The 12,454-nt window shown below is 45.4% G+C and overlaps 1 protein-coding gene across 2 annotated transcripts in view; it reads left to right on the top strand.

Annotated features, from left to right (window-relative positions):
• scube1 (signal peptide, CUB domain, EGF-like 1) overlaps window positions 1–12,454 on the top strand; it is a gene marked incomplete at its 3' end in the record, with an annotated part of 208,444 nt that overhangs the window by 142,930 nt on the left and 53,060 nt on the right. For both annotated transcript variants that reach the window (XM_080754594.1, XM_080754593.1), the window contains one exon: window positions 5,371–5,487. In XM_080754594.1, coding sequence (XP_080610720.1) covers window positions 5,371–5,487 — 117 coding nt within the window. The remainder of the gene's footprint in view (window positions 1–5,370; window positions 5,488–12,454) is intronic.

The raw sequence follows: 12,454 nt of genomic DNA, 5'->3' as shown, positions 1-12,454 counted from the left end.
AATTCTCACGGCGGAAGCTGAACAGTCTCTGCCTGATATTGTCACCAGGCTTTTCTCTTCGCAGATGAGTAAGCCTGGCTACGCGAGGCTACTTTGGAGGAGGGGAGGAGGAGAGGAGGGCTGTTGAGGGGCCATGTGCACACATAGACATCAAAGGGGGCTTGAGCCCCTGCCCTTTTAGCCGTCTGTAAAAAAGTGCCCTCTCCAGACCATGAATGCAAGTAGTGAAAATAGCTGACCTCTAAGCCGACCGCGACGCGTTGTGAGCTCGGAGGTCTGCTATTTTCAATATCTTCACCGAAAGGCCCTTTTAGATATTTCAGCCCCTGCCTCTCTAACATTCTCTGCACGTCCTTGCTGTTGAGGGCAGGGACGTGCTGGCCTTGGGAAAAGCGGGACAACTCCCGAATGGCCGGTTCATTCCCGGCTGGTCCAGGCCGGCCGTTAGAGACGGTGCGAGGCATTGTGTGCTTGTAGATCGGCTGTTTTCACTATAGTTTAAATCATTTTTAAAATGATAAACACAAAACACACGGTTTTGGACATACAAGGTTTCCACCCGACAACGACGAAATAGAACTCATGTAATTGGCCCACACTGGCTTGTCACTTTGTCACAAATCTTTGAGTGGCAGCAGCAGCTACTCAAAGAGAGTAGATCTCTCTCTATAGCGCACAATGAGGTCCTCTCCAACTCTTTTTTTCCCGGGCTGAATCAGGGGCCCAGCACGTCCCTGCTGTTGAGGGGCCTGTCCAGCACATCAATCAGGGGCGGACGGAGAGTGTCTACTGTGTTCCCCCAGCGCTCAGCCTGGCCCTGGGCTTGGGGCGTGGCAGCCTGGTAGGCAGGCATGGAGAGAGACGGGCTCTCCAAACAGGACTGTACTCACCCTCCACTAATGATAGGGCTTCACTGTACTCAGTATAAATCATTTTGACCCATAAACACCACCTCTTCTCTCTCTCTCTCCCTCTCTCTCCACGCACACACACACACACACGCACGTCGCACGTGCATATCCGTCAAAGCGGTATACGCACATTTGTGCACACGTGCATGCACGTGGGTACACCTTTTGGCTTAAGCACAGACATACGCACGCACGCACGCACGCACGCACGCACGCACACGGCCCACAGAACCCATCAGACAAGTTGCCAAAGATGATGAACTATTTCTGCTTCCAGGGTTTTGTCCCTGTGTACAGAGAGAGGAACTTCAAGCCTGATCTCTGGTGATGGATATGTTCTGTAATGGCTCAGACCAGCGGTTCCCAAAGGTTTTAGCTCGAGACCCCCCCCCCCCCAAAAAAGTGACATTTTATGTGAAAATAGCCGATCTACAACGTTTTTTTTTTCTCCCCCCCACTAAATAAATAAATAAGAAACCTTTGAATTTGTATTGAACAAATATAGTGATACCCATAAAATGTTACCTCACTGTTTGGGATGCATGCGGTTTAGACGGTCCTTTATTCATGAACCCTTCATAAACACCTGCCTGCTTTTGCTTGTAGATTATAATGTCAGATGTCGGCCATCAGCCACCTTTGGCCGCCGGGATGCTGTTTGGTACGCTGTTTTCTGGACGGAGGAATGTTTCTGTAGAGGTGTTGAACGTCTTTGTCCTGAGGCACACGTAGGGTTGGAATCTTAACGATTCCGGTCCCTTAATTTAACGATTCCGGTCCCTTAACGATTCCATCTTAACTCATTCGTAGTTAACGGCCGAGGAGCCCGAAGTTATTTCTATGTCTTTCACTGCTGGCTTCTCCTACCTGTTAAAGCGGCCGCTAATCCAGTTCCCATCGTGCGTGATCGAACACTGCTATGCATGGTGTGTTCGCGTATTCCATCAGCTTCTCAAATACTTTTATTTTTTTTCAATTGATCCATAAGTTCTCCGTCTGTAAGCTGCCGTGTTTACACAGAAAGCCAACGAATAGAGGATAGAGGACGGACAGCCGCTTCCGGTTTACGGTCTCAATGTTAACTGGTCCGCTCAATAATGTGTCCGTGTAGAAACCGATCACGGAGCATTAGTTCCGGCCTATTTTAGTTCCGCCTCGATAATTTTTTTTTTAAATTAAAGCTTATTAAATCTTCGGGTTCCTCGGGCATGGCAGGGAAGGGGTACAAAGGGGTATTTTTTTGCAGAGGATGAGTTAACGGTCCTTCCTTAAAGGGATATTTCACTTAAAAGATAAACGTTGTCATTGTATTGTCTAATCAGGCTTTTATGAACACCCTAAACAGATTTTAATGTGATTGATTCAATATTTAGATATTTGATGTAAATGTTACCAGGCCTTCTTCCTGCAGGACGCCTCCCCATACACACCCATTGTAACTTCAAACTCCATTTTAACCATGATAAATTCATCAAAAACACTGTATTCTATTCTGGTGACTCATACTACCCTCCTAATACGTTAGCAGGCCGTGTTTTCTCTAACTTTTTTCATTTATTTTTTACTAATTTTTTTATTGTATTAACCTTTTTCCATTCTCCCAAAGAATTATTAAAAATAAATGAAAAAAGTTATCGAAAAAACATCGCCTGCTCACGTATTAGGAGGGTAGTATTCAGGGTGTACATAAAAGCCTGATGATAAAATGACCAAAAGTTTTTTTTGAAAGTGAAATATCCCTTTAACTGTTCGCTTTAATGATTCCTATGGGGCTGTTAAGTATGACATAATTTTGTAGGCAGAGGAGAATTTCTGCCCCCATTTTCCGTGAATCTTTTTACTATTTTTACTATTTACACATTTTTCTTATCTTTGTTGTTGAAAGGAAAGTGTTAGAATTATACTTTAGTCGTTATTTTTTAGTCGTTCTTTTTTGAAATAGCGAGGGACAGAAAATGCTCTGGGGGCAGATTCTCCTCTGCCTACAAAATGATGTCACGGCTTAAAAGCCCCATAGGGCTTTCCAAATGGACCCTAAGAGGTCTGTAACTCTGAGGGTCCATTTGGTTCCATTCGTACAGATTTAACCCTATATGTGTTTTGGTCTGAACGACTCCTTTAATTAGCATACTTGAAGTCCACCAGCCAGCTCTGACAGTGTGATCAAACCGGTTCTGGAAACGGTTCCAATAGACCTTATTCACACCGTGGCCATCTTGGATCACATGACTTCCTGGGATAGCAGCCTGCATTACAAACCATTGTGAACAATGGAGCGATGGTCCCAAAATATGAGTTCTATTCAACCAATTTCTTTTTACCAAATTGACAAATGGGCAGATGACATCCCCAAAATTATTAAATAGAAGGGCTACAGTAGATTGATTACATCCATGGTAACGATATTCAAGGTAAGTTAGGTTGCAACCTTACTGTGTACAAAGACTTGCTATCTGTGCAGTGCTTGCTCCACCATCATATTAACGATTTGTTGTTAGATTGTTCCTAATTAATATACAAAAATCACGATGCATTAATATTAACTATTATGATGGCAGAGCAAGCACTAGTCTGCACAGATACTGTAGCAAGTCTTTGTACAGAGTAACTGTGTAACCTAACTACCATGAATATTGTGGCCTTCTATTTAATCCTTTTAGGGATGTTGATGTTGTCATCTGCCCATTTGTCGATTTGGTCAAAAGAAAATGGTTGAATAGAACTCATATTTTGGGACCATCGCTCCATTGTTCACAATGGTTTGTAATGCAGGCTGCTATCCCAGGAAGTCATGTGATCCAAGATGGCCGCGGTGTGAATAAGGTCTATTGTGATGGAACTGAAACTGATGCTGGTTCCTCAGCGTTGGATCCGGTTTCCGGATCCCAACCCTAGACACATGCAGGAGCGCCACAAGGGGGGGAAAGTGGGACTGAGATACTAGGGCCCAAGGTGGAGGGGCCTTAAATATTTTATAATTAGCTATTGAAAAATGGCAGATATACAAGCTCACAGCGCGGCACCGAGTGCCGCGCTGCAAAGCTTGTACATCTTCTATTTTTGAAAAGTGTGCAAATCTTTTTTGTATGTATATTTTAAGCAAACATTTGTAACTCAAATTTTGCTTCTGGGGGTCCCTGGAACTAAATATTTTGAAATGGGGGTCCGTGGCCAAATACATATCATTTTGGGGGTCCTTCACATGAAAAAGTTTGAGCACCTCTGACATGGAAACCTAGGTTTTTCTAAGACTTTTTCAAAGACCTTTTCGCTATTTTTCAATAGTTAAAGCACAAAATAATGTGTTCCCAGTCTAAATGGGTTAAACCCCCTCCCCCTACAAAGAAAATTCATGGGGGCCCACAGTGAATGTACCCAGGGCCCAGAATTTGGTGCGACACACCTGGACACATGGCCTCCGAGCATTTACACTTTTAACTGTGAAAGTACATCAAAGACGTATAATGTCTCTGACTTAGCGCATACATGTGTTTGTATACCTAATTTGCTCAAAGCAATGAGTCAGATGTGAGTTTCTCGGATATTGCTGACATAAAAAAAACTATCAATGGCGGTGGAGTTGCTGTGTGAGATTTCCTCTTTAGATTGGAGTTTTATTGAATTCCCCCTCAACAAACACGAGTCAATGTCAAGTTTCAGCCTAGTCAGCGCTTCTCAATGCCCATTGGGAAAGTGTGAGCTGAACTTTGCTAAAGCAACAGAGGCTGCGCAGGTGAGCTAGAGTTACCATTTAGTGCCTGTTTGTTTTGGGATTAGCTTGGGCAATATTCGCAAGTCCAAGCAAACCTTATCTGCCTCATGTACAAGAATACTTTTCTAGGAGGAAAAATATACACCGTGGTGCTGCCGGAGTGTTCCAGGCACCTCACTTCATTTTACCCCATGCTTAACCTTCACCTGCCTTTCTGCTAAATTAACGTTTTCTTGTCACCTTTTTTGGAAACAGGAACTACCCGCAGACCGTTGAGTTCAACCAAAATGTGATGCATATTTTTTTTTCTTTTTTGTGAAAATGTACGACTTGAATATTAACCTTTTTTTGGTTTAGCATCCTTTTTAGTTTTATATAAAAAAAAAAAAACGTTTTGCAATCCCACGTGATCGCACTTGGTTTTGTGTTAGAAGAAGGAGAATACACAGCACCCCTTAATAACACTGTATTGTATCTCCCTGTGCATGGAAGCTTTTTCCCAACCCACCACCACCTTTGTTGTTTTCTCTCTTCATTTTAAGGCTCTTTTTTTTTTTTTTTTTTTTTTTAAGAAGAAGAATTTGTTAGTCAGATGTCTTCCTTTCACCCCTCATCTCTGCTGTGTGTGCGTGTGTTATTGTGTGTTATTGTTGTTGTGTGTGTGTGTGTGTGTGTGTGTGTGTGTGTGTGTGTGTGCGTGCGTGCGTGTGCGTGTGCGTGTGTGTGTGTGTGTGTGTGTGTGTTCAGAGACCTGTGCTGTGAACAATGGAGGCTGTGACAGGACCTGCAAAGACACGGCCACTGGGGTGCGCTGTAGCTGCCCTGTGGGATTCACCCTGCAACCTGATGGCAAAACCTGCAAAGGTCAGTACGCATAGCTAACCTTTGGCCAGATTTACACTGCAGACAAATCCAGACCAAATCCGATTTGGTTCTCAAATGTGATCTTTTGGCCCGACTTTTCACACTGCATTTGCGGAAGTGACCTGATCGGATCTGTGCGTTCAGACTGATTTTAACAGCGTCAGCCCAAAGCTGACGCTGTGTCTACATATCTGCTTTGGTTACCGTGGTAACGACGTAGGCGTCATGGCGTTACATCACTTCGTCGACGCTAGTTGATTACGTTCAGGAAATGCGACATAATAGACCATAGTAAACACACGTTACAATATTGTTTTTCTCTCTTCTTTTCTTTACTCTTCTGTTTCACTCTTCTCTCTGGTTTTAGCTCCGCACGCTCGGGTCGCGCAGCAAGTGATGTTTGGTCATTTTGATGTGACTTGCATGTGACTTGCGTATAACTCTATGGGGTGGATGTGGTTACTGCTTTCAGACTAAGACAGATGTCCTCAGATCCGATATGGATCGGATTTGAAACCACCTTTGGATGTGGGTTTTCAAAATCGGATTTCATGTGACCTTTTCATGTGACCTGCATGTGACCTGTCTGGATTTAGAAAAAATTCCACTTTTGATGTGACTCAGATCTGATTCAGGCTAGATTTCAGTAGCAGTGTAAAGCCGGCCTAAGTGTCCTGCCTGGCTCTCCGATCCGAGTCTCCTGCGCAAGAGACCACATTTCTACAGCTATCCATGCATGAGCTTCAGGCGGGGCTGCTTGTCAACCGTTAGGTGTCCAGGTCTAAAGCAGTGGTTCTCAACCTGTGGGTCGGGACTCGGGACCTCCAGGTGGTCTCCAAATTATTTTGGGGGGTCCCCAGATGATTAACTTAATGTGCAACATTGTTTTCTCTCTCAACAGTAAACTAAACCAACATACCGTTTAAGTGTATTGAGGGTATCTGCACATTTCTAAAGTGGCAATTTAAGCACTTTTTAATACCTCTAAAATTACAAATTAAAAATTGGACAAATTGTCAAATATTAGAGGCAGAAATTGTGAAAATAGCCGATCTACATGCTCACAACGCCTCGCAACGGGAGGCGTTGTGAGCATTACGTATTGTTCATCAAGATTTGTTCTGGATTGCAGATTTAATTTAACGCCGCAGGCTATGCAGTGTACCAGGGTATCAGCGTCTGTTTTTCTATTTTGTGTGTACATGTGCGTGTGCGTGCGTGTGCGTGTGTTTCTTCTACACTTCCACATCCACCAAATGCAAGCGTGCGCACATGCATGGATGTTTTGAGTGTGTATCTACGTCCACGCTGGCGTACCGGCGGTCGGGACGTTCAGGTTGAACTCTACGGAGACTCGCGAGCTCTTCAGAAGTAAATGTTGTCGCAACGCCATAACGGCGGTCAGCGGTGCGCGCTTGTTGTTCACGGAGCCTGCAGTGTGTCCGGGAGGTGGTCTGGCTGGTATGAGTGGTATCTGACTGATCCACAGCCAACCCCAGCCCCTGCCCCACTGCCTTGCTTCCCCTGCGCCCCGCAGCTCTGCAGCGCGAGCTTGCCGGCCCTGCCACCAGTTGTTGTTGTTATTGTTGACTTTGTCGCTTGAGCGTTGCTCTCACTTCCGCCGCCGGTGACGTCAAATGACGGCGGTCCAGTGGTCCATGAACCCAAAGCCCTTAAAGTGGTTATTCTAACGTCGTGGCATTCCTCTAAACAAACAAGCTGCCTGGGAAAGGGATAACGTTGTGCTTTTAAGTGTACAAGGTGCTCTGTTCTCCTCAGAGCCACGCGGGAGGATTTTGTTGTGCGAGCTTTAGACAGCAAAGTGGTCAAATTAATATTATCTTGCCTCTGTCAAAGTTGTAACATCATCAAAGCTTTCTTGTTATGGTCCTGGCACTAGGGGTGCCAGGAAACACAACAAAAATAAGGGGGAGACGCAGTTTAATCAAAGAAAATATAATTTATTTAAATAATCGATAGTAATCAAACAAACCAAAAGTAAATGTGAGGTGTGGAAGTCAGTAAAGTCAGTAGTGTAGTGCATTGATGAGTGAATGGTGTAGTCGTGTGTGTGAGTGTAGCATGTGTTGAACAGAAAAGAAAAGGGCAGAAGTGGAGCGGAAAACAGAAATGAACAGAACTGGTGAAAGGACTGGGGAAGCTGGATTTTATAGGGTGTTGGCACCCGGGTCCAGGTGCACGCCAATGTGCTTGATGGCCAATCAATTAGTTACTGCTCCCCAGTCCTATTGGGGAAAAGGAGAACAGAAATGACCACAAAGCAAACTACACAGAACATAACCCTAACCTAATGAGTAACACATATAACATAACCACATGACCTCCTACTGAGGGAACCGTCACACTTCTATTTGACTTCAACTGAAGAGGCCAGGGCAGAGGTTTTCAAACATCTTGTCAATCTACGCCAATGGGCAAGTAAAAAAATAAACTCAAGGCACACCTGTATTTACTGAAATAGCTGATATGTTCAGGCTCATGACACAGTAGTGGCATTGCAATGTGTAGTGAACTTGAACTTGTGAATTCTTTTTCTATGTTTCTGGTCTTTTTTATGCCTTTATTGACTGTAGACAGCAAAGGTAGTCAGAATCGGGAATCGAACCAGCGACACGCTGTCAGGCTGCACCAAGCCTAGCTATGTGGTATGCTTCTGGACTGGTTGGAGAGAGGGCGAGATCATTTAGCGACCTACAACCGGGTCGCGACGTGGTCGGTAGTTTTCAGCGACCGGGTCGCAAAATCGAGCGACCGGGTCGCTAAATGGAGCGACCGGGTCGCTAAATCTTCCACCGACCTACTAACCCTAACCCTAACCCTAACCCTAAACCTAACCTCAGTAACCTTACCTCAGTTAGGCTAACCTGCCACGCAACCTCCCGACCGTTACCTCAGTTAGGCTAACCTGCCACGCAACCTCCCGACCGGGTCGCTAAATCACCGACCACGTCGCTAAATCACCGACCGCGTCGCTAAAGCGAGCGACCGGGTCGCTAAATCGACCGACTGGGGCGCAAAATCTTCCGACCGGGTCGCTAAATCTACCGACCTAAAACTGCAGGCAGGTCGGTAGATTTAGCGACCGGGTCGGTCGATTTAGCGGCGCGGTCGGTGATTTAGCGACCCGGTCGCTCGATTTAGCGACCCGGTCGCTGAAAACTACCGACCACGTCGCGACCCGGTTGTAGGTCGCTAAATGATCTCGCTCCTACTGACTGGTTGGCCAGCGGGCACCCCGTAAATCTGCTAATTTCTTGTAATAAAATAAAACCTATTATGCTCAAGTAGGGATGCCAGGTTGTATTTTCTTCATGACAACAACACAGTATTGCAGTGTGTATATACAATAATGTGTGGTCGTCACAAAATCCCAAGACACACCTGGTCCCATGTGCCACACCGTTTTGGGAACCACCGGCTAGACTAGAGCAGTGTTTCTCAAAGTGGATTCCAGGGACTCTGTGGGTTCCTAGAACGGGTACACATTATTGTAAAAAAAATATATATAGCAGATTATACAAGCTCACAGCGTGACACCGAGTGCCACACTGCGAGCTTGTAGATCTGCTATTTTTGAAAAATCGTGAAAATTAGAATTTTGACCCGATTCTATAAGTGTCTTTTGAATCCTTCTAAGAGTTTTTGAAAACCCTATGTTTCTATGTTAGTAATCTGGCCAGCCATCGTCAAAGAAAAGGTCATTTTCACTTAAATGGAGCTCAGTTAGTCTGTTCTTGAGAGACTACTGTGTCAGTGGTTCTCAAACCTTTTCATGTGAAGGACCCCCAAAATTATATTTATTTGGCCACGGACCTAGCCTGCTTCCAGACCAGAGACCCCGCCCACTCTCAGAGTGGACTCTTTCTCTGGTCTGGAGCTTAGTACATGAATCGGTTTTTATTTTCGGCTGTCCAATGAGCGCGCGGGGTGGGGGTGGGGGTGGGGTGGGTCTAACGAATATCCAATCCGCGCAGCAGTTGAAACGATTCAAACGAAGTTCACACACACACAGCTGAGGAAGGCACACACACACACACACACACGCACGAGCGCACTGATTTCACCAAGCTGTTTAATGTTGATTACAAGTTTCTGGTCGCAGTTCTGTGTGGAAGCAGTCACTGGCACAGACAGAGACACACACACAATCACACACACACTCCCCGACGGTGCGTCGCGTCCACCGTGCGTCTCGATCACCGTGCGTCGCGATCACTCGCGCGCGGACACGCGCGTGCACGCTCGCAAAAAAGTCCCCCGTAAATCGCTCAGAACAGGGCACAGTTTCAGACTAAAGCGTGAGCTGAGTCTGAAATCAGGCTACCACGGACCCCCATCTCAAAATATTTAGTTCCAGGGACCACCCAGAAGCAAAATTTGAGTTACAAATGAACCCTGACGGGTTCATTTGGTTCCGTTTTTACATTGTCAGAGTTAAGGGGAGAACTTGAAATGTGAAAGTTTGGGGAACCACCGGGCTAGAGGAAGTGAAAGCACACACGATTCCCAGATATCTGTTCAACCAGGACACCTCAGTATAGGCCTATCTGTGCTGCTACTGTACCATGACGGGGTAGGGGGGCGAGGGAGGGGAGGATATAAAGGAAGCCTCCTACTCTTCTGCTATTTTCAGATTCCACTGCCATGCGCAAATATTAGTTTCAGGTCACATTTGAACCTCACTCTCCCCTCTCTTTAGTGTACAGATGGAAAGAGGTGGTGGGTGTGTTTGGAGGATGTGGGGGGGGGGGGGGGGTCAGCCTAACTCTGCATACTGTGACCGACATGTTCAAGGGGAACGAGGAGTCGCCGTGGCAACGAGGTGCCCATGGTCACATGACTATTTTTTTTTGTACTATGTCGGATTGTATACGCACCTCACGTTGAGCCTAGTGAGATACCATGATACTGCTGTTTGTGTGTGTGTGTGTGTGTGTGTGTGTGTGTGTGTGTGTGGTGGGACACATGTTGTGCACCCACATATCGTCAGTCAGTGTCGGGGCAGAAACCTTGTATCTCCCAAATAGTTTCACCACACAAGACCGTCGTGCAAGACTAGTGAAAATAGCAGATCTACAAGCACACAACAACGCCTAAACGGTTTTGGACATACAGTACAAGGTTTCCACCCGACTGTAGCGATGTCTCTGTGTGTGTGTGTGTGTGTGTGTGTGTGTGTGTGTGTGTGTGTGTGTGTGTGTGTGTGTGTGTGTGTGTGTGTGTGTGTGTGTGTGTGTGCGTGCGTGCCAGGGACGTGCTGGCCATTGGGAAAAGCGGGACAACTCCCGAACGGCCGGTTCATTCCCGGCCAGTCCAGGACGGCCATTAGGAAAAAATAAAACTGTTTGCACAAAAGTAAAAATTAAACTGTTTGCACAAAAGTAGTGAAAACAGCCGGTCTAGAAGCACACAACGCCTCGCACCGCGAGGCGTTGTGCGTTGTGTGCTTAAATCATTTTTAAAACGGTTTTGGACATAAGGTTTCCTCCTGACAACGACGAAATATAACTCATGTAATTGGCCCACTGGCTTGTCACTTGTCATGATCTGAAATGACAAATCTTTGAGTAGCAGCAGCGCTATAGAGAGATCTCTCTCTATAGCGCGCAATGAGGGCCTCTGCAACTCTTTTTCCCGGGCTGAATCAGGGGCCCAGCACGTCCCTGTGTGTGTGTGTGTGTGTGTGTGTGTGTGTGTGTGTGTGTGTGTGTGTGTGTGTGTGTGTGTGTGTGTGTGTGTGTGTGTGTGTGTGTGTGTGTGTGTGTGTGTGTGTGTGTGTGTGTGTGTGTGTGTGTGCGTGCGTGCGTTTGTGAATTGAGTGTCAGGCAGTGTGAGAATGTGGCGTGTAGGTGTGTGAAATCTTGGAGCCAGTGCTGTCTCTGGCCTGCCAGGCAGACAACGTGTCTGCAAACTCTGAGCTATTTGAACTGGGAGGCCCACCGTCAAGCCTGTCCTCTCTGCCACTGTGTGTCTGTCTCTCTCTCTCTCTCTCTCTCTCTCTCTCTCTCTCTCTCTCTCTCTCTCTCTCTCTCTCTCTCAGGCACATGCACACATAGACATCAAAGGGGGCTTGAGTATGGGGTTATTTTTGAGCCAATATACATTCGTATTCGTACTTGGCCTTTCTTTTACTCGTAAACATTTTTACAAAAAAAATTACATGTAAACAAATGAATTAGAAAAAAATCGGTTACGAATCTCATACAAGCAGTGAGGAAAGGGCCAATAATCACGTGATCGGCAGAGAGCCAATGAGGTGAGGCCTTTCCACTAGCCAATCAAAATGCTCCACTGTTGGCAGGGCAACCAGCGGTTGCCATGTCTGGTAAAAGTGAGTAATCTCTGCTTTCTTTTCGCTACGTTCCTCATATAATAGGCCCTATTATACTACAATGAAATGAAATAAAATAAATAACAAAATGATATAAATAAAAAATACATAGTTCTATAGATCTAGGGAGTCATCCATATGTTTTCAGATCTATATGCCCATCCCCATGTTCTATTAATAGATGGAGTCATCATATGTTTTACGGGTCTACATGCCCATCCCCATGTTCTATAGATCTATGGAGTCATCATATGTTTTATAGATCTACAGGCCCATCCCCATGTTCTAAAGATCTATGGAGTCATCATATTTTTACAGATCTACAGGCCCATCCCCATGTTCTATAGATTGGTCAATCCATGTTTCTATGTCCCATCCATATGTTTTATAGATCATCTATTGATCCATCCCTATGTTCTAAGGTTCTATGGACCCACATATTTTATAAATCTAAAGGCCCATCCCCATGTCTTACAGATCTATGATGTTCTCTAGATCTATGGACCACATATGATGCATTGTGAGATTGTTGTAGATCTGCTATTTTCAAAAAAGTTATGTTGAAAAACATAAATAAACTAGAAAGGTGCCATCCTGGGAAATTGCAAGTGTGGT

This window comes from Nannobrachium achirus, assembly GCF_963921795.1.
Source record: "Nannobrachium achirus genome assembly, chromosome: 23".
Classification (NCBI taxonomy): Eukaryota; Metazoa; Chordata; class Actinopteri; order Myctophiformes; family Myctophidae; genus Nannobrachium; species Nannobrachium achirus.
The sequence above is the reverse complement of the archived record's forward strand: the minus strand, read 5'-3'. Positions and strand labels throughout refer to the sequence as shown.